The sequence below is a fragment of the Anomaloglossus baeobatrachus genome, chromosome 6, assembly GCF_048569485.1.
Source record: "Anomaloglossus baeobatrachus isolate aAnoBae1 chromosome 6, aAnoBae1.hap1, whole genome shotgun sequence".
In the NCBI taxonomy this organism is placed as follows: Eukaryota; Metazoa; Chordata; class Amphibia; order Anura; family Aromobatidae; genus Anomaloglossus; species Anomaloglossus baeobatrachus.
This window is the reverse complement of record NC_134358.1, coordinates 489,694,997-489,722,862: the sequence shown is the minus strand read 5'-3', so window position 1 is coordinate 489,722,862 and position 27,866 is coordinate 489,694,997. Positions and strand designations below refer to the sequence as shown.

At 48.5% G+C, this 27,866-nt stretch overlaps 1 protein-coding gene across 1 annotated transcript in view; it reads right to left on the bottom strand.

The window, feature by feature from the left end:
- The window catches only part of DLEC1 (DLEC1 cilia and flagella associated protein), a 195,339-nt gene that overhangs the window by 135,689 nt on the left and 31,784 nt on the right, over positions 1 to 27,866 (bottom strand). Inside the window, exons 7-9 of the mRNA XM_075315397.1 lie at positions 17,998 to 18,218; positions 15,753 to 15,837; positions 6,716 to 6,803 (exon numbers count right to left, since the gene is read on the bottom strand). Coding sequence (XP_075171512.1) covers positions 6,716 to 6,803; positions 15,753 to 15,837; positions 17,998 to 18,218 — 394 coding nt within the window. The remainder of the gene's footprint in view (positions 1 to 6,715; positions 6,804 to 15,752; positions 15,838 to 17,997; positions 18,219 to 27,866) is intronic.

Below are 27,866 nucleotides of genomic sequence, written 5' to 3'. Positions count from 1 at the left end.
AAACATTTTTTAAGCTAATCTGTGCTCGTCATATAAAACATCCCCACATTTTTTTTGTTTTCTAACTTTTGTTCCTCTTGAATTATCCCTTCTCTGCAGACGCTTTATTTACCTGCAGCTCAACCAAACATGAAATCTTCCTATGCCACAGTCACAGTCACAGCTGGCACCGCCCAACCTCACTGTCCAGTGCTCTGTACCCCCCATATGGCACTCTGCACCCCCATATAGCGCTTTGCACCCCTCCACACAGCGCTCTGTACCCCCCCACACAGTGCTCTGCACCTCTCTACACAGGGCTCTGCACCCCTCTACACAGCGCTCTGCATCTCCACCCACAGGGCTCTGCAGCCCATTATAGCATTATACGCCTCCACCGTGAAGGGAATACATACATACTCACCTTTGCTTGGTCCTCACCGGTGTTCCTCGTTCGCTCGCTGTCTGTGCTCTGCCCATATCAGCACAGTAGTGACGTCACCGCTGTACTGAACTGTCGAGCACAGACAGGGGGACAATGATGAGAAGCAGCGCTATCTCTCATCAGTGCTGTGAAGTGTATTAGCATCTCTGATGCTGATACACTTGCGCTGACACCACAGGCATCTGCCAGCCCTTTTCCCTAGCTCAGGAGTCCCACAGCAGTGGCGTGGGAGAGTATGGAATGTGTGGGAGGGTGTTGGGGAAGGTTGTGTGGACTCCGGCGCACTGTACGTGCCCAGCAGGGCGGCTACATCACGTCGGCTGTGATGCCCATCTACAAGGCGAGCATAAGCTCCTACCCCTGTCGACATGACCTCACAGGAAGCAGCAAAATTCCGGCAGGAGTGGTCACAACCACTCTGATCCGGGGGAGAGGGGCTGACAGCAGGGCAGGTAGGTAGTTGCTATCTACTCACCTGCCCCTATGTAGCCCAATAATGCAATAAACAAAGATAAGCAAAATAAGCCGGGTAACCCCTTTAATGACAGTATTAGGCTAGTTTCACACTTGCGTTCAGCGCATTCCGTCACTATGGAGAATAGCGCAGTCCGTTAACGGGCTGCGCTATTCTCCATAGAGTTGTATGGACGACGCACTGTAACGCAAGTGTCTGCGTTGCATCCGCTGGACGTCGCAGCGTCGTTATTTTGATGCTGCGTCGGGCGGATGGAACGCTGCATGTAGCGTTTTTCTGCGCTTGGCGGAGTGTCAAAAAAACGCAACCTGCAGGAATCCGTTAGGCGTCTGTTGTTTTTATAATGGACGCCTATGGTGACGGATTCCATTAGAATGCGTCATTTGACGGATTCCGTTAACGCAGCTGTCTTTACAAAACTGTGCATGCTCAGATGTGTAAAGACAAGGAAAAAAAACTACAACGGGTTGCGTTATTTTGTACGATCCGTAGCATTGCGTTGTGCCACTATATGCAACGCATCCGTTGCATGCGTCACACAACGCAATGCTACAGATCCCGTCCAACGCAAGTGTGAAACTAGCCTTACACAGATGGTTTGGATCTGGCAGACTGTTTTTAAAGAGCGTCTTTTTGTTTTGGCTCATTGATGGGTGTCTGAAGAAGTAAACCCATTTCCCCCATGTTGTCCATAAGTCCTATTAGGGCATATGAACAGAGGCGGTCTTTACAAGAAAAGGTTCCTATTTGAAGAAGAGATTGGTCTAATGTCATTAGAAAGGAACAAAACCACATTCAATCTTAATTAGGTAATAGTTTATATAGGTTATCAGTAGTGAAATGTGGAAACACAAGGAAGACGCCAAACCAAGTATAGATACAATTAATGTAACAATGCCAAACATTGTCCAAGCCAAAATAATAGGCAATTGATGCATTAAATTATTTTCTCTTGTTAATAGAAAGAATATAAGGTCTATTGTGAAGGCTGCTGGCAGAGCTATCTACTGCAATCCACAATCGCTGTGAATTATGCCTGTACTATGATAGTGCTGGGGAGCTCTCATACTACTGTGGCCAAACACAGACGGCTATCAGCATTCGTTCCCGCTTCCCTGACCTGCTAATAAACATGTGAGCTTGGAATGGCTGGGTGTGTATATACAGTACAGACCAAAAGTTTGGACACACCTTCTCATACAAAGAGTTTTCTTTATTGTCATGACTCTAAAAATTGTAGATTCACATTGAAGACATCAAAACTATGAATGAAAACATGTGGAATGAAATACTTAAAAAAGTGTGAAACAACTGAAAATATGTCTTATATTCTAGGTTCTTCAAAGTAGCCATCATTTGCTTTGATTACTGCTTTGCACACTCTTGGCATTCTCTTGATGAGCTTCAAGAGGTAGTCACCGGAAATGGTTTTTCAACAGTCTTGAAGGAGATCCCAGAGATGCTTAGCACTTGCTGGCCCTTTTGCCTTCACTCTGCGGTCCAGCTCACCCCAAACGATCTCGATTGGGTTCAGGTCTGGTGACTGTGGAGGCCAGGTCATCTGGCGTAGCACCCCATCACTCTCCTTCTTAGTCAAATAGCCCTTACACAGTCTGGAGGTGTGTTTGGGGTCATTGTCCTGTTGAAAAATAAATGATGGTCCAACTAAACGCAAACCGGATGGAATAGCATGCCGCTGCAAGATGCTGTGGTAGACATGCTGGTTCTGTATGCCTTCAATTTTGAATAAATCCCCAACAGTGTTACCAGCAAAGCACCCCCACACCATCACACCTCCTCCTCCATGCTTCACGGTGGGAACCAAGCATGTTGAGTCTATCCGTTCACCTTTTCTACAAAGACATGTTGGTTGGATCCAAAGATCTCAAATTTGGACTCATCAGACCAAAGCACAGATTTCCACTGGTCTAATGTCCATTCCTTGTGTTCTTTAGCCCAAACAAGTCTCTTCTGCTTGTTGCCTGTCCTTAGCAGTGGTTTCCTAGCAGCTATTTTACCATGAAGGCCTGCTGCACAAAGTCTCCTCTTAATAGTTGTTCTAGAGATGAGAAGGTGTGTCCAAACTTTTGGTCTGTACTGTATATATTTCATTATCGAGCTGAAGACAAGCTGCTACATACACACAACTCCGAGGCTGTTAAAAACCAGAACGACGAATTCTCATGTACCCCGACATTTGTCGTCAGGTTAATCTATTTTGTATAGATAGCTTCATTACTCACTAAGATTATTCCTTCTAACACCCAAACCCACAAACACCTATCTTTTTACTGGTGACTGGCAATCTAAAGCCGGCCATACACATGAAATGGCTGTGTCCATTCAGTAGACTGCTTTTTCTAATGACAGCCCCATATATTTATTTTCAGTAGGAAGGAGAAAGCTACTGCCAGACTCCAATATTTCGGAAAACATAACGATATGACAATACAAAACCTTTATGATGCATAACTAGCAGATCCACTGGAGTAGTACTCTAAGATGACCTACAGCTGTTTCGTGTGCACACATTTTCTTTGGGCCTGACGGCCTCCTCTGGCAGCAGCGTTTCTGTCATGAAAAGAAAAGGATAGGGCATTGGCTTTCCAATGATCCTTCTCTCCCTCAACATCGTATGTTCGTGAGTGTCAGGAGGCCCCCATTGGTATGACATGGTCAAATGGTCCCATCAAAATCAATGTGTTCAGTCAATTTTCATCTAATTTGCATGGAGTCAAAACAGCAGTCCTCAAAATAGAGGGAAGCCACTTGAATATATGGTGTATGAAGCAAAATTAAGAGGCTAAAATATAACTTTTAATCCTAATACTCTTAAAAACCTAGATCAGGTAACACGTAACCAAAAGCTCCTTAGTATACTGACATCTCAGACAATACCATATGATGTTAAATATGGTGACCAAGGAGCCTATAGATATATAACAAAATAAACAAAAAAACAAAACAAAAAACAAATAATAATTGAGTAGATTATTTAACCCAAGGGGACAGTGGTCCACATAGTGAGCACTAAAAAATAATCAAAAAAACTCAATATAATTCAATATAAACAACCAAGGTACTATATATTGGTCCTCAGAGGAGGAACTTGCAATATGTACAAGTACTTTAGATGAGAATAAATAGGAACAATCTCACCCATATTATGTAGCTTGGGGTGCATCAGGGTTTCCTCTGTGTCCTTCCATTTTCATGTTGTCACTGACCCTACACATCCCTAGGGAAACTAGCTTTGCCTGTTACCCCACAAGCTTCTGCCCTAACAAGGGCAGACCACATCAAACCCTCACTTGATACCCCTATACCGTTCCTAGCCTTGTACCGACGCGTTTCATCGTTTAGGAATCAGGGGACTCCGGTATTTTGGTAGAGGTCAGAGGTCCTATGCCCAAGCTCCCGAAAGACACAATGGGCTCAAAATGGTTTTTAAGACTATTAGGATTAAATTTATATTTTTAGCCTCTTAATTTGCATGGAAGTCTTAATCGGGTTGTCTCAAGTTCTTAAAGGGAATCTGTCAGTAGGATCATCCCTCCTAAGCCGTCCATGTGGGCATATAGGTCATAGGAAGCTGAATAAAATTATACTTTGATAAGTTGGATCTGATGTCTGATGTTATTACAGAGAAAATCACATTTTTTTTAATATGTAAATGAGCTGTTAAGATCTATGGGCCGGACATAGGTACCCACGAAAATCTGCCTATAGAGTTAATTTTAAATTAAAAGGGGTTTTACCAGTATGAGACTTATAGATCGGAGAGAAGACTGTCAGTCATTACATGTCTGGCTCTAGTAACGCCCCCTTTTATTTAAAATAAAATATGTGCATATAAATCTTAGCTCATTTACATATTAAGAATAACATGCATTCTTTTGGAATAAGGCATTGGATCACAGATATCAATTTAGCATTTTATTGAAGTTTCTATGACCTGCATGTTGTCACACCAGTAACCCGCATACATTTGCAGCACTGGACTACTCACCCCACTGCTCTGCTCAGCCTCAGGTCTGCACAAGGAAAACCCTGTTTGCAGCACTCTCCTGCTGTCTTCCCCTGGCTATAGGGAGGAGCGGCAGGAATTTAACCCTGCTGTTTCCTGCAGGGTTTATCTTTCCTAACCAATCCCCAAGCAGCAGGATTTATCAAGCAGTCACTCCCACAATTCCTTGCCTGATCTTGGTTCGTAGTTCAGTTCCGTCTGTCTAGTTTCCTGCTAGGTAATTCTCATCTTGTCTTCTCGTTTATCCCGACCTCTCTGCTCCTGACTTTAGCTACGTTTACTGAACCTGTGCTGCCTGCCCTGCCCTCGGATTGCCTGACTTCATGTCTGCCTGTGTCTTCTGTACTTGGTACTCCTGCCTTGACCCACTGGTCAGTTGCTGTAGGCCTGGGGACTGCCCTGGGAGTGGTACCTGGAAACTAGCCTGTGTCTTCACCATCATAGGCTCAATCCAGTTAGTAGCTTAGTCATGCCCTTCCAGGGTAAGCCCGGCCAGTGGCGCAGTGGATCCACATCCACCAGCCCTCACTCACGTCTATGTACATAGCTTTGCAGCGTTGATCCTATTGACACATTCCCTTTAAATAGGTAAAATTGCAAAGTGCTTGTAAAATCAAGCAACTTTGCAAATTTAGCTCTTATTAAAAAGTCTCTCCATTCTCAAGAATAGAAGAATTTTGAATTCTATAGTGCATATTACTTTGGTTAATGGCCATCCTACAGTCTCAGAGCAGCCAGTTACTTAGGTAAGGAGCGTGTGTGTCTCCCAGGGTTATGGGGTACTCGGTTCCGGACGGTGTATTACTGGGGAATGTCACTTTGTTGGCCGTTGCCCGGTTCCGTGCCCTGGGTGCTTTTTGAAAAGAGGATAGTTGAATAAAGGTTATACGTGACGCCACCTGCGGTGTTGCGGCTATATGAATGGAGCCGCCGCTGCACAATGTTCACTACTGGGGCTGGTGTTAGTGGCAGCCTGGATGTTAGGCCCTCTGCAAGCAGGGCCAGGCCCCAGAGGATAGGTGTTGTGGCGGGTGTCGGAAAAAGGTAGGCCACATAAGGGTTTCAGTGCAACGGGTTCTTCACTCACTTTCTGGTGGTAACTGGTCAGCTGGTTTTAACCGCAGGTTCCCTTAGTCCCAGTGCTGGTTTAGTGACCTGGTGGCTTCTTTCCCCTGCACCTGTCTTTGGTTGGTGGGTCCCCGTAGTATAGAGCGGCTGGGGGTCCCCTCCTGGTTGTCTTCTTCAGCAGTCCATATGACGGTAGCGTGAACCCTGTGGTGTTGGAGTCTCTGGTCCTGTACCCGGTTCTCCCTTTGCTACTGAGTCCCGAACTGATCCCCGCACTGTGCAGATTTTATCAGGTCTGCCTGGATCTTTTGCCTGACCTAGGATTCTATACCCCGTTGGTGCGTAGTTCCACCGGCAACTAACCGTCTGGGCCCTCAGGTCACTGTTCACTCCGGTCAGTCCGTCTGCTCATTTTCACTTCCACTTCTCGACTCCTCTCCTCCACTGCCTCCGAAAACGAGAACAACCCTTTAAGTGATTTACATTTGGGAAATCTTCACTGCCTTTGACACTGCTAAGAAATATTTAGTAGCAATCGGCGGATTATTACCAACAATAACTTATTATGGTACATCAGTCACATAATTTAGAAAAATAAACCTCTCAATATCTTGAAAAATCCGGATGATAACAAATACAGATATGTAATATTAATATTGCCTTTTAACAATTCAATAGACAGAGTGAATATACATGTTGTCAAACCTGCCAGCTGCCTTACCAAGGCCTATAGAGAAGTATGGACTTGATGGGGGGATCACTCTGACATGGCGACTTGATGCAGTCATATTTCTCAGCTCCACTGTCATCTTTATGTGAGAAAAGAACACTAATTAGTTATATTTTCTGATACCATCGAAATCTCAGGATGACTTACACCATTCCCTAATCCATAATGAATAATATTTTCATAAGTAAAGTTCTTTTCAGACTTCTTCTTTGCAGAGCCATAACAATCAGATCCTCGCTACATGAAAACACTTTTTAGAAATTATCAATGGTTTTAAACACAAGGTGTCCATAAAATAACCTAAGGTGTTTGGTGCCGTGTGCAGACTGACCCAGTGGACAGAATTGGCTGAAAATTGGTATGTATGTTATTCCAAGCATGGGGAAAAAGAAGGCATCTTTAAAAAAAATGTTATACCAAAACTCCCCACCAGGTGAGCAAGCGGACCAAAAACCGTGTGCCGATAATTGGAGATGTCACAATTGTTCCACAGTCTAGCATAACTGTTCAGTATAGCCGCCATCATGCATGGTGATCATGTTCATCCTATGGAGAACATGCTCGAACCTTACGTGTAACATGTCTGGTGGGATGCTGCGCACTTCCAAAATGATGCGGTCTTTGAGGTCAGCCAGGGTGTTGACATTTCCCCGATAAACACACTCTTTCAAGTGTCCCCACAACCAGAAATCACAACGATCGAGTTCGGGTGAAAGCGGTGGCCATGCATTGGGGAAGGAGCGGCTCAAAATCATGTCATCAGGAAGATGTGCACGCAGAACATTTTTCCCATGATTTGCGATGCGAGGAGGTGCTCCATCATGCATGAAGGTGGTCATATGAAGACACTGCCGCTGCTGGAGTTGTGGAACGACCACTGTTTCCAGCATTGTGTGGTATCTCGCTGCTGTCACGGAACAGGTAGCAACCGCAGTTGACCTCATTTCTTTGTAAAAGAACGGTCCAACGATGAATGATGAGGTGAAGCCACACCAGACGGTTACCTTTGGTGAATGCAGCGGAACCCACTCAACCGCACACGGATTTTCGATAGTCCATATGCGACAGTTTTGTGTGTTCACCGTTCCATTCATGTAAAAAAGTGCTTTGGTAATCCTCAAAATGCTTTGCACACAGCCAAGGCACCCAAGGCCAGAAGCAGCAAAACATCTTTGAACCTCCACCATATTTGACTGTAGGTACTGTGTTCTTTTTTGTAGGCGTCATTCTGTTTTCAGTAAACAGTAGAATGATGTGATTTACCAAACAACTCTATCTTTGTCTCATCTGTCCACAATACTCTTTCCCAAAAAGCAGAACTATAAACTGCAGTCTAGCTTTTTTTTATCTCTCTGTCAGCAGTAGGGTTTTTCTGGGTCTACTACCACAGCGTTTCATTTCATTTCATCCAAATGTTAATGGATAGTTTGCGATGACACTGATGCACACTGAGCCTGTAGGATAGCTTGAATTTCTTTGAAACTTGATTGGGGCTGCTTATCCACCATCCAGACTATCCTGAGTTACAACCTATTATCAATTTTTCTCTGCTGTGCACATCCGGGGAGATTAGCTACAGTGCCATGGGTTGTAAACTTCTTGATTATGTTCTGCACAGTGGACAAATGAACATCAAGATTTCTGGAGATGGACTTGCAACCTACAGATTGTTGATATTTTTCAACAATTTTGATTATCAAGTCCTGAGACAATTCTCTTCTCCTCTTTCTGTTCTCCATGCTTAATATGGCACACACAGACACATAATGCAAAAATTTAATCAACTTCTCCCCTTTTTATTTGGCTTCAAGTGTGATTTTCATATTTACCTACTACTTGCCAATGGTAAGTTTGAAAGAGCATTACATGGTTGGAACAAAGTTGTTTACTCACAATTTCGGAATGGTGCTAACAATTTTGTCAGGCCTATTGTTGGGGTTTTGTGTGAAATAATGTCCAATTTACCGTTTTGGGTTTTTTTTGGGGGGGGGAGGTTGTGCAGTTCCAATACACACAAAGGAAATAGACATGTGGATAACAAAGAAGGGAATTTTGTTTACTTACCGTAAATTCCTTTTCTTCTAGCTCCTATTGGGAGACCCAGACAATTGGGTGTATAGCTACTGCCTCCGGAGGCCACACAAAGTATTACACTTTAAAAAGTGTAACCCCTCCCCTCTGCCTATACACCCTCCCGTGCATCACGGGCCCATCAGTTTTGGTGCCAAAGCAGAAAGGAGGAACTTATAAATTGGTCTAAGGTAAATTCAATCCGAAGGATGTTCGGAGAACTGAAACCATGAACCAAAAGAACCCTTCAACATGAACAACATGTGTACACAAAAGAACAACAGCCCGAAGGGAACAGGGGCGGGTGCTGGGTCTCCCAATAGGAACTAGAAGAAAAGGAATTTACGGTAAGTAAACAAAATTCCCTTCTTCTTTGTCGCTCCATTGGGAGACCCAGACAATTGGGATGTCCAAAAGCAGTCCCTGGGTGGGTAAAAGAATACCTCGATAAAAAGAGCCGAAAACGGCCCCCTCTTACAGGTAGGCAACCGCCTCCTGAAGGACTCGCCTACCTAGGCTGGCATCTGCCACAGCATAGGCATGAACCTGATAGTGTTTCGTGAAAGTGTGCAGACTCGACCAGGTAGTGCTGACACACCTGCTGAGCCGTAGCCTGGTGACGCAATGCCCAGGATGCCCCTGCGGCTCCGGTAGAATGGGCTTTCAGCTCTAAAGGAATCGGAAGCCCAGAAGAACGGTAGGCTTCAAGGATCAGTTCCTTGATCCACCAAGCCAAGGTTGACTTGGAAGCCTGCGACCCCTTACGCTGGCCAGTAACAAGGACAAAGAGCGCATCAGAACGGCGCGGGGGCGCAGTGTGCGAAAAGAAGAGCCGGAGTGCTCTCCCGAGATCTAACAAGTGCAATCCTTTTCACAATTGTGAACTGGATGAGAGCCAAAAGAAGGTAAGGAGATATCCTGATTGAGAAGAAAAGGGGGATACCACCTTAAGTAGGCATTCCGGGACCGGACGCAGAACCACCTCATCCTGGCGAAACACCAGGAAGGGGGCTTTGCATGACAGCGCTGCTAGCTCAGACACTCTCCGAAGTGATGTGCCTGCCACTAGGAAGACCACCTTCTGCGAAAGGCGTGATAGAGATAACTCTGAGAACGCTAAGAGCCAGGACTCAATGGCCACCCAGTCAGGTTGAAGACCGCAGAATTCAGATGGAAAATGGCCCTTGGGACAGCAAGTCTGGTCGGTCCGGGAGTGCCCACGGTCGACCCACCGTGAGGTGCCATAGATCCAGGTATCACAACCTCCTCGGCCAGTCTGGAGCGACGAGGATGGCGCGGCGGCAGTCGGACCCGATCTTGAGTAACACTCTGGGCAGCAGCGCCAGAGGAGGAAATACATAAGGCAGTCGAAATTGCGACCAGTCCTGAACTGATGCGTCCGCCGCCAGCGCTCTGTGCTGGTGGTTGATGTACGCGACCGCCGTGGCGTCGTCCGACTGTATCCGGATCTGCCTGCCGTCCAGCCACCGCTGGAACGACTTTAGGGCTAGCTACACTGCCCTTATCTCCAGAACATTAATCTGAAGGGAGGACTCTGTCAGAGTCCAGGTTCCCTGAGCCCTGTGGTGGAGGAAGACCGCTGTCCACCCTGACAGACTCTCGTCCGTCGTGACCATAGCCCAGGATGGGAGCAGGAAGGATTTTTCTTTCGACCAAGAAGTGGGAAGAAGCCACCCCTGAAGAGAGGCTTTGTCTGCCAGTGAAAGAGAGACGTTCCTGTCTAGGGACGTCGACCTCCTGTCCCATTTGCGGAGAATGTGCCCTTGGAGTGGACGCAGATGAAACTGCGCAAAGGGAACTGCCTCCATTGCTGCCACCATCTTCCCTAGGAAGCGCGTGAGGCGCCTCAAGGGGTGAGACTGGGCCCGAAGGAGAAAGTGCACCCCTGTCTGCAGCGAACGCTGTTTGTCCAGCGGTAGCTTCACTATCTCTGAGGGAGAATGAAACTCCATCCCGAGGTAAGTCAGTGATTGGGTCGGTGTCAATTTTTACTTTGGGAAATTGATGATCCACCCGAACCTCTGGAGAGTCTCCAGAGCAATGTTCAGGCTGTGTTGACATGCCACCCGGGAGGGTGCCTTGACTTAGGAGATCGTCTAAGTAAGGGATCACCGAGTGTCCCTGAGAGTGTAGGCCCATCGTCACTGATGCCATGACCTTGGTGAAGACCCGTGGGACTGTCGCCAGGCCGAAAGGCAGAGTCACGAGCTGAAAGTGTTCGACCCGGAGGCGAAACACCGGAAGCGTTGATGCTCTGGTGTAATCGGCACATGGAGATAAGCATCCCTGATGTCGATTGATGCTAGGAAGACTCCCTGGGACATCGAAGCGATGACTGAGCGGAGAGATTCCATCCGAGACCTTCTGGTTCTCACGTGTCTGTTGAGCAGAATGAGGCCCGGAACAGACCGGAATGATCCGTCCTTTTTTGGTACCCCGAACAAGTTGGAGTAAAGACCGCGACCACGTTCTTGAAGCGGAACGGGGATCACAACTCCATCTGCAGAAACGAGTCGGAGGACGAGAGCTGAGCTCTATCCTGTAACCGTGAGACGGAATGTCTCTCACCCATCGGTTTTTCATCCAATTGCTCGCCAAACAGACGGTCGCCAGAAAATGGCAAACCGGTTAAGAACTTCTTGGAAGCAGAGTCTGCCTTCCATTCGCGTAGCCACATGGTCCTGCGGACTGCCACCGAATTGGCGGATGCTACCGCCGTACGGCTCGCAGAGTCCAGGATGGCGTTCATGGCGTAGGACGAAAAAACCGACGCCTGAGAAGTCAAAGACACAACCTGCGGGGCAGAGGTACGTGTGACCGCATTAGTCTCAGACAGACAAGCTGAGATAGCTTGGAGTGCCCACACGACTGCGAAGGCCGGAGCAAAGACGCGCCTATGGCTTCATAGATGGATTTCATCATGAGCTCTATTTGCCTGTCAGTGGCATCCTTGAGCGATGAACCATCTGCCACTAATACTACGGATCTAGCCGCCAGTCAGGAGACTTGAGGATCCACCTTGGGACACTGAGCCCAACCCTTGACTACGTTTGGGGGGAAAGGGTAACGTGTGTCATTGACAGCGCTGCTCATTTACTATGGCGTCCCCTTCAGGTGTATCCAGATTGAGAGCAACGTCAGGATCAGAGCCCTGAGCTGTGACCTCCGCTTCATCCTCCAGAGAGTCCTCATGCTGAGACCCCGAACCGCGTGATGAAGTCGGGGAAGGTTCCCAGCAAGCCGGCTTAGCCTGTCTGAGGCTGCGGTCCGTGTCGGAGTTCTCACCGTGGGATCTGGGTGCCACCCCAGGAGCCCTTTGCTGTACCGACCGAGAGGGGCCTGGGGGCGATGAACTCACAGTGCCCTGGCCCTGTGTTACCGGTCTGGACTGCCAAGCTTCTAGTATCTTAGCAGACCATCTGTCCATAGACTGAGCCATGGAATGTGAAGCGACTCATAGAGTTTCTCAGCCAAAATTGTAAACTCTGTCCCTTCCATCTGTGCAGTGGAAACCGGCGGTACCCCCTGAGCCGAGGGTCCCACCAGTGCCGGAGGCTCCGGCTGAGTGAGTGCCACAGGGGCCGAGCATTGTCACAATGAGGGTAGGTGGAACCTGCAGGTAACATAGCCGCACAAGAGGTACAGGTTGCAAAATAAGCCTGTGCCTTGGCCCCCTTGCTTTCTGCGGACGACATGCTGTTGTCTCCTCTTAGAGATATAGCCAAAAGCAAATAATGCTGCCGAATAGAGAAAATGTATACAATATATATATATATATATATATATATATATATATATATACACTTCGGCACCCAAGGGGGGCCAGCACCTGACAACTGGTCTGGCTTACCAACCGCCCCAAGCGGTGGTGTGTCCACCAGATTCCCTGCCTGGGACTCCCAGAGCTGCAGAGCTCATTCTGAAATCCTCCACCGGCAGAAGTGATTATAACAATGGCTGCCAGCGTTCTGAGGGGAGGAGGGAGCCGTGGAAGTGCCTAATAAAGTGCGGGCATCTGGTGCCCCACAGTGCTCAGTGAGGGGGGAGGAGGATACCAAATCATGCTCCAGCCCTCACTGCCGACGTCCAGTCGGCCGTCCCGCTCTTACCCCTGACTGGCAGGCCCGGGGGCGGGAGTACATGGTACTAGGCCGCAAAAGCCGGGGACTAAAGTTAAAAGCGCAGCCGGCCAACAGGCGCGGTCGGCGCGGTAGTCCCGGCTCACAAACCACACAGCAGCCGCTGCGGCGTCTGTAACACAGGCGCTGCATGCACCGTCCCTAAGGGGACACAGAGTACCTAATGGATGCAGGGCCCTGTCCGTGATGATATCCAGCCTCCTGTCCGTCAAATTCCCCCAGGGTCTGCGGAGGGAGCCCGGTCCCAGTGAACGGCGACCGGTTAGGATCCCACTTCTCCCAGAACTGCGGAGCTCGTTCTGAAATCCCCCACCGGCAGAAGTGATTATATCAATGGCTGCCAGCGTTCTGAGGGGAGGATGGAGACGTGGAAGTGCATAATAAAGTGCGGGAAACTGGTGCCCCACAGTGCTCAGTGAGGGGGGAGGAGGATACTAAAGTATTCTCCAGCCCTCACTGCCGACGTCCAGTCGGCCGTCCCGCCCTTACCCCTGACTGGCAGGCCCGTGGGCGGGAATACATGGTACTAGGCCGCAAAAGCCGGGGACTAAAGTTAAAAGCGCGGCCGGCCAACAGGCGCGGTCGGCGCGGTAGTCCCGGCTCACAAACCACACAGCAGCCGCTGCGGCGTCTGTAACACAGGCGCTGCATGCACCGTCCCTAAGGGGACACAGAGTACCTCATGGATGCAGGGCCCTGTCCCTGATGATATCCAGCCTCCTGTCCGTCAGATTCCCCCAGGGGCTGCGGAGGGAGCCCGGTCCCAGTGAACGGCGACCGGTTAGGATCCCACTTCTCCCAGAACTGCGGAGCTCGTTCTGAAATCCCCCACCGGCAGAAGTGATTATATCAATGGCTGCCAGCGTTCTGAGGGGAGTATGGAGCCGTGGGCGTGCCTAATAAAGTGCGGGAAACTGGTGCCCCACAGTGCTCAGTGAGGGGGGAGGAGGATACCAAAGTATGCTCCAGCCCTCACTGCCGACGTCCAGTCGGCCGTCCCGCCCTTACCCCTGACTGGCAGGCCCGGGGGCGGGAGTATATGGTACTAGGCCGCAAAAGCCGGGGACTAAAGTTAAAAACGCGGCCGGCAAACAGGCGCGGTCGGCGAGGTAGTCCCGGTCTCACCAACCACACAGGAGCCGCTGCGGCGTCTGTAACACAGGCGCTGCATGCACCGTCCCTAAGGGGACACAGAGTACCTTATGGATGCAGGGCCCTGTCCCTGATGATATCCAGGCTCCTGTCCGTCAGATTCCCCAAGGGGCTGCGGATGGAGCTCGGTCCCAGTGAATGGTGACCGGTTAGGATCCCACTTCTCCCAGAGCCTCTAAGGGATGGGGAAGGAAAACGGCATGTGGGCTCCAGCCTCTGTACCCGCAATGGGTACCTCAACCTTAACAACACCGCCGACTCAGTGGGGTGAGAAGGGAGCATGCCGGGGGCCCTGTGGGTGGCCCTCTTTTGTTCCATCCGATATAATCAGCAGCTGCTGCTGACTAAAATGTGGAGCTTGTGTGCATGTGTGCCTCCTTCAACACAAAGCATAAAAACTGATGGGCCCGTGATGCACGGGAGGGTGTATAGGCAGAGGGGAGGGGTTACACTTTTTAAAGTGTAATACTTTGTGTGGCCTCCGGAGGCAGTAGCTATACACCCAATTGTCTGGGTCTCCCAATGGAGCGACAAAGAAACGTGTAATTGCAATAATACTTCGTTTTCTGGATAAATTTCAAGGGTGGCAACACTTTCGACCATGACTCTGTATATATACAGCCCCCATCTCTCTTGGAAGCTGATAGCTGTGTTATTACGCCATCATCTGCCTCTAAGGGTATGTGCCCATGATCAGGACTCACTGCGTCCTGGACGCAGCGGGTCCTGACCTGTGGGTCCCCGCGTCTCCTCCGCAGGAGACCGTAGCTGCTTATACCCACAATCAGGGTTCAGTGCGCTGCGGTCTCTCGCTTGTGTTCTAACTACGGAGGACGCGTGCGATTCCACAGCAAACAGTTGACATGCTGCGGTCTGGAAACATGCACTGCAGGTCCGTGTTTGCTGCGGAAAAAACAAGCACCTGTGGGCACAGGATTTCTAGAAATCCCATCCACTGTGCTTGTACTGTACAACGCAGAGTTTTGGATGCAGCTGAAGCATGCTGCATCCAAAACGCTGCAAACATTGATCGTGGGCACGTACCCTAACAGTAGTGAGTGGAGCGGAGTTCTGCCTGCGACTGTTAACTGGTTAAATGCCACTGTCAAACTCCAGCAGCATTTACAATAGGCAGCCCGGGAGGGGGGGAGCGTTGTAGAACAGCCCATTTCCCCACCTAAAGCTAGCATTCATATGAGACTGTGATTTCCAATATACACACCAATTGTATTGTTGTATATAGTACAGTAGAGAGGACGATTACAAGTTCAAGTCCCTCGAGGGGACTATAAAATACAATTAAAATATAAAGGAAAAAAAACTAAACGTCCCTCATTAAAAAATAAAATAAAATACACAAATATGTGGTATCTTCACTTTCATAAATGTTCGATCCATGAAAATAGAAAATTAATTAGCCCAGTTGGTAAACGTCGTAATGAGAAAAATAATCAAAATTCCAGAACTATGATTTTCAGCTGCTGCAACACTGCTAGAAGTATGCAATAACAAGGCAGCAAAACACAATATCTATCCACAAACAGTAGCAATAAAACATGTTCACCTAGTTTATGCCTAATTATTCCATACATTTCCTCTTACACATGTCTAAATTGCATAAAGTCAAAAGTACATAAATAACTCACTTCATATATCTGTCCAACGTTATATTCGGGGAAGAATACTATGGGAGGGTTAGCCAGGAACACTGGTACTGGCTCATTTGCATCACTGAAAAAAAAAATGGAAAAGTAATTTAATTGATAGTTTTACAATCCAATAAGGCCTATAGGTAGGAATTGTCTGAAGCTTGAAGCAGACCTGTCCCCAGATGTCACAATATTAACTGTATACATTACTAAATAGTTATCTTAGACCTGATAAGGATGGTGTATTTGCTTTGAAAACCCAATGTAATAATTTATAACGTTTAACTCTATCTCCGCTCACCTAGCCTGATTGACAGCTCCTCAGTGTCTCTTTTCCCGCTGCTGAGATCTCACACTACTCAGTATAAGCTGCAGCTGTCAGATGTTGGATGACATAAGTGTGCAGTCCATGTATAACATTGCAAAAGACAACAAAAGCTTTGTAATTTATGTATCTGATGACACACTGATGGCAAAAGCTGACACACTAACAAAGCACTGATGAAACTCAGATCCAAAACACTGATGACACTTAAGGCTGCTTTATATGCAGCGATGTCGCTAGCAATAGCACCCGCCCCCGTCGTTTGTGCATCATGGGCAAATCGCTGCCCGTTGCGAACAATATCGCTAGTACGTGTCACACCAACTTACCTTCGTAACGAAGTCGCTGTTGCCGGTGAAAAACCTCTTTTTTAAGGGGGCGGTTCATGCAGTGTCACAGCGACGTCACACAGCAGGACACCAATCGAAGCGGAGGGGCGGAGAACAGCCGCATGAACATCACTCCCACCTTGTTGCCGAAGGACGCAGGAACGCTCTTGTTCGTCGTTCCCGAGGTGTCACACATAGCGATGTGTGCTGCCTCAGCAATGACAAACAACCTGCGTCTCAAACGAGCAACGATATTTTGAAAATGAACGACGTGCCAACAATCAACGATTTGGTGAGTATTTGGGATCGTTAGCGGTCGCTCGTAAGTGTCACACGCAACGACATCGTTAACGAAGCCGGATGTGCGTCACGAATTCCGTGACCCCAGTGACATCTCGTTAGCGATGTCGTTGCGTGTAACGAGGCCTTTAAACAATTTATTTTTCGTGTACATAAAAAATCATGGATGTCTCAATGAGGCCTAACTGGACTAAAATGCTCATCTCAATATTAGGATTAGGACTCATTCAGACATCCGATGTTCTCATACGAGTGATATCATAATTGCCAATGCATGTTTTTGGGTCTGTGAATAAATTGGATAACAATCTGATGATGTCTGAATGCGGTCCAATTTTTGTGAACTGTCAGAAAGGAGAAGGTGGAGAGACTTTTTTTTTAATATGACACTACAAGAAAAACTGATGACACTTGGACTACACTCTGATCAAAGACTAAAGGCCCCAACACACACAGAGATGAATCTTTGGCAGATCTGTGGTTGCAGTGAAATCATGGACATATTGTTCCATTTGTACACAGCCACAAACCTGGCACTGATTGCCCACAATTTCACTGCAACCACAGATCTGCCGCAGATTTATGTCTGTGTGTGACAGGGTCTTTATAGAAAAAAATTGGTCCATTTTTCTTATACTGACGTCTGAATGAGGCCTTATACAGCCATTCTGACATGACATGGATTTTAAAACATCAGCCTCATCAGGTCTAGATGAATTGAATGATGTATGCTGTTCTCTTGTGAGACCTTTCTTGTGAAAATTTGTAAAAGTCGTCCTTGCTTTCTTCACTAGACTAGACTTTAGCAGAATTTGCAGATAATTATGAAGGGTACATGGAAGAGTTCTGTCATTTGTGAATACTCTATGTAGGCATCAGTTAGACAATGTACATTTACAAGCGTTCACTCACCCAGTTATAGTGAATGATGAAAGATCGGCACTCACATAAATTTCTTAATCAATTTTCTTAGTTTTTTTCATCTCCAAGTGGATATGAACAATACAGTGACGCGTTTCGGTCTTACATCTCAGATCTTTCTCAAACAATATTGAGATGTAAGACCTATATCCACTTGGAGATGGAATAAAAGAAGAAAATTGATTAAGAAATTTATGAGAGTGCCTATCTTTCTTCATTGGTTATTGTGGAGTCCATCCTAGGATTCGAGCCCCACAGCTTGGAGAAGTAAAGCCCGCCTGTTCTTCTAATTCCAGTTATATTGAATTGGCACAATATAGGAAACCACCCTCGTTTAGGCAACTTCAAAGACTAGGAAATGTCTTACTGTTCCTCAATCACTCTGTTCTTCCCAGATATTAACACTTCCCTTTTCTTTGTTGGAAGAATAAGAGATCGTCCTCCATGCTGACTGTTTGGTGGCAAAAAGCGGGGATTTTTAAGGAAATTGTGTCTCTTTTCTAGCTGATCAAGACGGGCTCGTTCAGCCGCTCTTTCTTCTGCACTCATCTCAGTCTTCTGTAATCTTTTCTTTGATGATCTAGACTTCTGGAAGATAAAAAAGGGATTTTCGGAACAGACAAAATCAAGCATAGGGAGACTAAGCTGCATAAATCTAGTCATTTGTTACCAGGCCAATGCACTTGAGCAGGGGTCCCCAAACTACGGCCCGCGGGCCGCATCCGGCCCCCGGAGGCCATTTACACGGCCCGTGTCACAATTTCCTTGTGTTATTTCAATTGTAAGCGCAGAGGCGTCCAGACCTAGAATGATCACATCATGACGCACGACGTGGTCTAAGGGACCGTGAACTGGCCCCCTGTGGAAAAAGTTTGGGGACCCCTGCACTTGAGTGTTTGTCAGCAAGCTAATAAGTAAAGACCCCATAGTTAGGGGTGCTTCACACACAGCGAGATCGCTACTAAGATCGCTGCTGAGTCACGGTTTTTGTGACCTCATTAGCGATCTCGCTGTGTGTGACACTGAGCAGCGATCTGGCCCCTGCTGTGAGATCGCTGCTCGTTACACACAGCCCTGGTTCGTTTTTTTATTGTTGCTCTCCCGCTGATAAGCACACATCGCTGTGTGTGACAGCGAGAGAGCAACAATCCTGAATGTGCAGGGAGCAGGAGCCGGCGTCTGACAGCCTGCGGTAAGCTGTAACCAAGGTAAACATCGGGTAACCAAGGTGGTTACCCGATATTTACCTTCGTTACCAGCCTCCACATCTCTCACGCTGCCAGTGCCGGCTCCGCACCTGCACACGCTAAGCTAAGCGGTGTGCGCTGGTAACTAAGGTAAACATTGGGTAACCATACCCGATGTTTACCTTAGTTACCAGTGTCCGCAGCTTCCAGACGCCGGCTCCGTGCAAGCGCAGCGTCGCTTGCACGTCACTGCTGGCTGGGGGCTGGTCACTGGTCGCTGGTGAGATCTGCCTGCTTGACAGCTCACCAGCGACCATGTAGCGACGCAGCAGCGATCCTGACCAGGTCAGATCGCTGGAGGGATCGCTGCTGTGTCGCTTAAGTGTGACGGTACCCTTAGGGTCAAACGACTGTATTATCTCCAACCAATACAAATGGTTTTGGTGTGTTCACGGTGTGTTTTTCTCGGATGTGGAGAAGAATAAACAGAAACGTTTCTCCATCTTTTCCATTTTGTCAGTCCACGAAAATTGCACCAGACTTGGATGTCATATAAGTGCGGTCCGATTTGTTTCACGGATCCAAGACTTCAATTGCCCAGTGCCATCTGATTCTTGGAGGAAAATCATGCATGCTGTGATTTTTTTTTCCTCGGATCATTCAGTCCAAAGAAAAAAATCAAACGTGACCGCCTCAATGAATAACATAGGTCCAAGCGTCATCCAATGTTTTGTTGGATTGCACTCTGACCGAAAATTCAGTAGACTACGCGAGCCCTTGAAGGGATTTTCTATTATTCAAAATGGATGAATGTTTGGCTAAAAACATTTCAACAGTAGGGATTCATTACAATGTCAGGACTGGCTTCTGCAGCCTCTATGAATCACAGTGTACAGCAGACTGCTGAGTAAGCTGATTTTGACCCTAAACTTTCTTATGAAAAATCTGCTATGCAGAATTACTGTATAACTGGTTAAAAATTAACCTTCAATCTGGTCATAAGCTAGTCCAGAAGATTATTTGGGATAAGAAAGATAAAGGTTGCAAACCCTGCTGTTGGACAAGCTCATCAAGGCTGAGTTCACATGTTCATGCAAAACACTGACGTTTTGCATGGCCGTGTTGAATGTGTGCATGGCTCATCCGTGTGCCGGGATTTTGGCAAACTAATGTTCACCGTGTGTTATCCAACACAGCACACAGAGAGCAGGAACTTTTAACTCACCTGTCCCAGATGCTCCTGTCCCTGGTGCTGATGTCTCTCGCGCTGCTACTTCTGAGTCTGCGATGCAGTGAATATTCATGAGCATAATGAGCGAGCATGGAAGCAAGTGACAGGAGTGCCGAAGACAGCAGTGCTCGAGACAGATGAGTGTAGAAAATCATTTTATTTCAAAGACACAAGTTTTCTCTGATACATGTCACACGAATCACACAACTGTGGTCTGTGTGACATCAGTGTTGTTGGAGAAAAACGGACTTGTCTGTGTGCTCCATACGGACACAGCGCCCTTGTGAAACACTGATGTGTGCAGACCCATTGATTTTAATAGGTCTGCATATGTCTGTGTCTCCGGTATGTATGAAAATGGACATCATATGTACCGGCATCACTGACGTGTGAAGGGGGCCTAACGATGAGTACACATTCCTGTAATCATCCATTAGAACGAATCCTGAGGAGATCCGCTGGCAAAATGATTTCTGCCAGATCTGTTTTTCTAACGTTGGAGTCTATGGAGAACAGATCTGATAACTGATTACAATTTATCTTTCATGTGAAATGGATCCTGTAAGAAAAAAAAAGTATCCGTCAGAAATGGAAAAAAAAAAAACAGATGGCCAAATAGCAATTCATTAACGGATCTGTTATCCATAGACTCCAATGTTAAAAAAAACCGGATCCAGCAGAAATGAGTTATTTAAAAACGGACAAAACAGTTGTGTTTGCAGAACATTTTTCCCAACGGATCTCTGGAGAAGGATTACAGGACATGTGAACTCAGCCTGATGGGTTTACTGTAAACTCAATCTGCAATCTGTTTACACTATAATACACACAGGCTGTAGAAGATGGCTAACAAAAGCTATGAAAAAAATGTTTGAAAGAACAAGGGATTTTATTTACACTTTTACGATATTGTTTATGAGCCACTTCTTTTTCTGTTTTCGGATATGCTTACACAAGGTTTTTTGGTGTGTATTTTTCTGGCTGAAAAGTCCACATTAAAAAAAAAAAATTCTAAGTTTTTGGAGCGTTTTGTTTTTAAATAGTTTTCATGTTTTTCTGCTTCAAGTAATTTAATAGTTAGGTTTGAAATGTTTTTCCAAGGGGAAAAAATGACGTGTCCCTTCTTTTTACAAGCTAAAAACATGTATAAAAAAAAAATCACTATGTGCACTATATAGGGTGCTTTACACGCTGCGATATTGCTACCGATATATCAACGGGGTCACGTCGTTAGTGACGCACATCCGGCGCCGGTAGCGACATCGCAGCGTGTGGCACCAATGAGCGACGATCAACGATCGCAAAATCGTTCAAAAACGGTGATTGTTGACACGACGCTCATTTCCTTAATATCGCTGCTGCCACTGGTACGATGTTGTTCGTCGTTCCTGCGGCAGCACACATCACTATGTGTGACACTGCGGGAGCGACGAACATCTCCTTACCAGCGTCCACCGGCAATGCGGAAGGAAGGAGGTGGGCGGGATGTTATGTCCCGCTCATCTCCGCCCCTCCGCTTCTATTGGCTGGCCGCTTAGTGACGCCGCAATGACGCCGAACGCACCTCCCCATTGAAGGAGGGATTGGTCGGCGGTCACAGCGATGTCGCTGACAAGGTATGTGTGTGTGACGCTGCCGTAGCGATAATGTTCGCTACGGCAGCGAGCACCAAATGTCGCACGAGCGACGAGGGCGGGTGCTATCGCGCACGACATCGCTAGCAATCACTAGCCATGTCGCAGGGTGTAAAGCGGCCTTAAGAGTGTTTTCACATTGAAAGCAATAGGAAGTCTTCTCCAAGTAATTGAAGAAGTTTCTGATGGGAATTTAGGAGAATCTGCTCCTCAATTCACTATAAAAAGAAGGGAATTTTGTTTACTTACCGTAAATTCCTTTTCTTCTTGCTCCAATTGGGAGACCCAGACAGTGGGTGTATAGCTACTGCCTCTGGAGGCCGCACAAAGAACTACACTTAAAAGTGTAAGGCCCCTCCCCTTCTGGCTATACACCCTCCCGTAGGAGTACGGATTCCTCAGTTTTAGTACCAAAGCAAGAAGGAGGAAAGCCAATAACAGTTTCAAAAACAAATTCAATCCGATAACGAGATCGGAGAACTTAAGAAACAACATGAACAACATGTGCACCCGAAAAACGAAACCCTAAGAACAAATAGGGCGGGTGCTGGGTCTCCCAATTGGAGCTAGAAGAAAAGGAATTTACGGTAAGTAAACAAAATTCCCTTCTTCTTTTTCGCTCCTAATTGGGAGACCCAGACAGTGGGACGTCCAAAAGCAGTCCCTGGGTGGGTAAAAAGATACCACATGAACGGGCTGTCAGACAGCCCTTTCCTACAGGTGGGCCACCGCCGCCTGAAGGACCTGTCTACCTAGGCTGGCATCTGCCGAAGCGTAGGTATGCACTTGATAGTGTTTGGTAAACGTGTGCAGACTCGACCAGGTAGCCGCCTGGCACACCTGCTGAGCCGTAGCCTGATGCCGCAATGCCCAGGACGCACCCACGGCTCTGGTAGAATGGGCCTTCAGTCCAGATGGAATCGGAAGCCCAGCAGAACGGTATGTGTGAAGAATTGGTTCCTTGATCCACCGCGCCAGGGTGGATTTGGAAGCTTGCGATCCCTTATGCTGACCAGCGACTAGGACAAAGAGCGCATCAGAACGGCGTAGAGACGCCGTGCGAGAAATGGAAATCCTGAGTGCTCTCACCAGGTCCAACAGATGTAAACCTTTTTCAAATTGGTGAACTGGATGCGGACACAAAGATGGCAAAGTGATATCCTGATTGAGATGAAAGGAAGAAACCACCTTGGGAGAAAACTCTGGAATTGGACGCAGTACTACCTTGTCTTGGTGAAACACCAGGAAGGGAGATTTGCAAGATAACGCCGCTAGCTCGGACACTCTTCGAAGAGACGTGACCGCCACAAGAAAAACTACTTTTTGTGAAAGCCGAGAAAGGGAAACCTCTTTCAAAGGCTCGAAAGGCGGCTTCTGGAGAGCAATGAGAACCTTGTTTAGATCCCAGGGTTCCAATGGCCGTCTGTAAGGAGGAACGATATGACAAACTCCTTGGAGAAACGTGCGTACTTTAGAAAGCCGTGCCAAGCGCTTCTGAAAGAATACGGATAGCGCGGAGACTTGACCCTTAAGAGAGCTAAGCGACAAACCTTTTTCCAACCCAGACTGCAGGAAGGAAAGAAAAATTGGCAATGCAAATGGCCAGGGAGAAAACCCTTGAGCCAAGCACCAAGCTAAGAATATCTTCCACGTCCTGTGATAGATCTTAGCTGAGGATGGTTTTCTAGCCCGTCTTATTGTGGCAACAACTTCATGAGATAAACCTGAGGCCGCTAGGATCCAGGACTCAATGGCCACACAGTCAGGTTCAGGGCCGCAGAATTCAGATGGAAAAACGGCCCTTGAGACAGCAAATCTGGACGGTCTGGTAGTGCCCACGGTTGGCCTACCGTGAGATGCCACAGATCCGGGTACCACGACCTTCTTGGCCAGTCTGGAGCGACGAGAATGGCTCGATGGCAGTCGGACCTGATTTTCCGGAGAACTCTGGGTAACAATGCTAGAGGTGGGAACACATAGGGGAGTCGGAATTGCGACCAATCCTGAACCAAGGCGTCTGCCGCCAGCGCTCGGTGATCGTGAGACCGTGCCATGAAAACTGGGACCTTGTTGTTGTGCCGTGACGCCATCAGATCGACGTCCGGCGTCCCCCAGCGGCAACAGATCTGCTGAAACACGTCCGGGTGAAGGGACCATTCTCCTGCGTCCATGCCCTGGCGACTGAGAAAGTCTGCTTCCCAGTTTTCCACGCCTGGGATGTGAACTGCGGATATGGTGGACGCTTTGCTTTCCACCCACGTCAAAATCCGCCGGACTTCCTGAAAGGCTTGGCGACTGCGTGTTCCCCCTTGGTGGTTGATGTACGCCACCGCCGTGGAATTGTCCGACTGAATCCGAATCTGCTTGCCTTCCAGCCATTGTTGGAAGGCTCGCAGAGCAAGATAGATTGCTCTGATTTCCAGAACATTGATCTGCAGGGTGGACTCTTCCTGAGTCCACGTCCCCTGAGCCCTGTGGTGGAGAAACACCGCTCCCCACCCTGATAGGCTCGCATCCGTCGTGACCACTGCCCAGGACGGGGGAAGGAACGACCTTCCCTGTGACAATGAGGTGGGGAGAAGCCACCAACGCAGAGAGTCCTTGGCAGTCTGAGAGAGGGAGACAGTCCTGTCGAGGGACGTCGATTTCCCATCCCATTGGCGTAGAATGTCCCATTGTAGAGGGCGCAGATGAAACTGCGCGAACGGGACCGCCTCCATTGCTGCTACCATCTTTCCTAGGAAATGCATGAGGCGCCTCAGTGAGTGCGACTGGCTCTGAAGGAGAGATTGCACTCCTGTCCGTAGCGAACACTGCTTGTCCAGTGGAAGCTTCACTATCGCTGAGAGAGTATGAAACTCCATGCCAAGATAAGTCAGAGATTGGGTCGGGGTTAGATGAGACTTTGGAAAGTTGATAATCCACCCGAAACTCTGGAGAGTGTCTAGTGCCACCTTCAGACTGTGTTGGCATGCCTCTTGAGAGGGTGCCTTTATAAGCAGGTCGTCTAGATACGGGATGACCGAGTGACCTTGCGAGTGCAGAACAGCTACTACTGCTGCCATGACCTTGGTGAAGACCCGGGGGGCTGTTGCCAGACCGAAAGGTAACGCTACGAACTGCAGGTGTTCGTCGTGTATGACGAAGCGTAGGAAACGCTGATGCTCTGGCGCAATCGGCACGTGGAGATACGCATCTTTGATATCTATTGATGCTAGAAAATCTCCTTGAGACATTGAGGCTATGACGGAGCGTAGGGATTCCATCCGGAACCTCCTGACTTTTACGTGTCTGTTGAGCAACTTTAGATCCAGGACGGGTCGATACGATCCGTCCTTTTTTGGGACCACAAACAGATTGGAGTAAAAACCGTGACCTTGTTCCTGAAGAGGGACGGAGGTCACCACTGCTTCCGCCTTTAGAGCGGCCACCGCCTGCAACAGAGCATCGGCTCGGTCTGGTGGTGGAGAAGTTCTGAAGAAACGAGTTGGCGGACGAGAACTGAACTCTATCCTGTACCCGTGAGACAGAATATCCCTCACCCAACGGTCTTTGACGCGTGACAGCCAAATGTCGCCAAAGTGGGAAAGCCTCCCACCGACCGAGGGTGTGGGAATCGGAGACTGCAAGTCAGGAGGACGCCGTCTTGGCAACGGTTCCTCCGGCTGTCCTTTTTGGGCGTGACTGAGACCTCCAAGAATCTGAGCGTCTCTGGTCTTTTTGAGTCTTCTTTGACGAGGCGAATTGGGACCTGCCCGGTCCTCGAAAGGACCGATAACCAGACTGACCCTTCCTCTGTTGGGGTTTGTTTTGTCTGTGTTGCGGTAAGGATGAGTCCTTACCCTTGGAGTGTTTGATGATTTCATCCAAACGCTCTCCAAACAATCGGTCACGAGAAAAAGGCAAATTGGTTAAGCACTTCTTGGAATGAGAATCTGCCTTCCAATGTCTCAACCACAGGGCCCTACGCAAAACAACGGAGTTGGCTGACGCCACTGCCGTGCGGCTTGTAGCGTCAAGAACAGCATTAATCGCGTACGACGCGAATGCCGCCATTTGCGAGGTCAATGGTGCTACCTGCGGGGCAACTGCACGTGTGACTGAGTCGACTTGCACAAGCCCGGCTGAGATAGCTTGGAGTGCCCATACGGCAGCAAAAGATGGCGCTAACGACGCTCCAATCGCTTCATAGATGGATTTCAGCCAGAGCTCCATCTGCCTGTCAGTGGCATCTTTAAGTGCCGTTCCATCTTCAACTGCAACCAAGGATCTAGCTGCAAGCCTGGAAATTGGAGGATCCACTTTTGGACACTGGGTCCAACCCTTGACCACCTCAGGGGGAAAAGGATAGCGTGTATCTTTAAGCCGTTTAGAAAAACGCCTTTCCGGATAAGCGTGGGGTTTCTGGATTGCGTCTCTAAAGTCAGCGTGGTCCAGAAAAGTGCTTAATGTACGCTTAGGATATCTGAAATGGATTCTCTCGTGCTGCGAAGGTGACTCCTCTACAAGAGGAGCTGGTGGGGAAATATTTAACATCTTATTGATGGACGCTATAAGATCATTAACTATGGCGTCACCATCTGGTGTATCTAGATTGAGAGCGGTCCCAGGATCAGAATCCTGATCAGTTACGTCCGCCTCATCACCCATAGATTCATCTCGCTGGGATCCTGACCATTGAGATGAATGTGAAGGCCCCTCATAGCGAGCCCGCTTAGGTTGCCTGGGGCCATCGTCCGAGTCAGAGTCTTCACCCTGAGGTGTATGTGCCCGTCCCAGAGCTTGGAGGTAATTCAGCTGAGGGGGACCAGGGGGCAATGATTGCACAGTGTCCGTGGCCTGAAGTACAGGCCTAGCTCGCAATGTGTCAAGAATTTGTGACATAGTGAGAGACATTCTGTCAGCAAAAGCTGTAAACTCAGTTCCTGTCACCTGGACAGCATTCACAGGTGGTACACCCTGGGTCACGTCCAGCAGAGGTCCCGACTGTGCAAGTGCCGCAGGGGCCGAGCACTGCACACAATGGGGGTCAGTGGAGCCTGCCGGTAGAAAAGTCCCACATGCGGTACAGGAAGCATATAATGTCTGTGCCTTGGCACCCTTGCGTTTTGTGGACGACATGCTGTTGGCTCTCTGCAATGTGAGAGAGTCTATAGCCAAAGGGCGACCAGCGCTATGCAGTACAAAGTATTTGCAGGAACAAAATACTAAGATTACTACTGGCACAAGAGGGGGTGAGCCCTGAGGGCTGCTTACCGCCCGCTGAATAGCGGGTAAGAGGCGCAGAATTCCTTGTCTGGGTCTCCCCGGCTCCCCTCTGCAGCTCAGCGTGTCAGCAGGAATGGCTGCCGGCGTCTGTGGAGAGGGGCGGTCCGTGGGAGTTCCCAAACAAAAGTGCGGGAAACAGTGTCCCCTCTGTGCCTATTGTGAGGGCTGGAGTATGTAAAAACGACTCCAGCCCTCAGCGCTGATGCACTGACCAGCGTCCCGCCCCTCTCCTGACTGGCAGGTCTGGGGGCGGGAACGAACGGAACTAGGCCGCAAAAGCCGGGGACTCGAGTTATCAGCGCGGCCGCCGTAAAAGCGCGGCCCGCGCTGAAGTCCCCGGCGCACCACAAGTGCCAGCCGCGCCGCAGTCCCAGCGGCCGGCGCGACCGTTTCCCAAAAGTGTGCCTGCTTCAGCGAAGCTGAATGAGGCCATGGCACAAGCGCCGCAGCGCTGATGTCCCCGGCGCACTACAACACCCAGCATGCTGCGTGTGAGCGCCAAATGCACGGGGACACAGAGTACCTTGAGGAAGCAGGGCCATGTCCCTGATGTACTCCGCTCCATCCAGCATTTTCTCCAGGGGCTGTAGATGGAGCACGGTCTCAGTGCCTGGAGACCAGTAAATCCCACTTCACCCAGAGCCCTGTAAAAAGGGATGGGGAAGGAATCAGCATGTGGGCTCCAGCCGCCGTACCCGCAATGGGTACCTCAACCTTACAAACACCTCCGACATACAGTGGGGTGAGAAGGGAGCATGCTGGGAGCCCTGTATGGGCCCTCTTTTCTTCCATCCGACATAGCAGCTGCTGCTGACTAAAAACAATGGAGCTATGCGTGCGTGTCTGACCTCCTTCGCACAAAGCTAAAACTGAGGAATCCGTACTCCTACGGGAGGGTGTATAGCCAGAAGGGGAG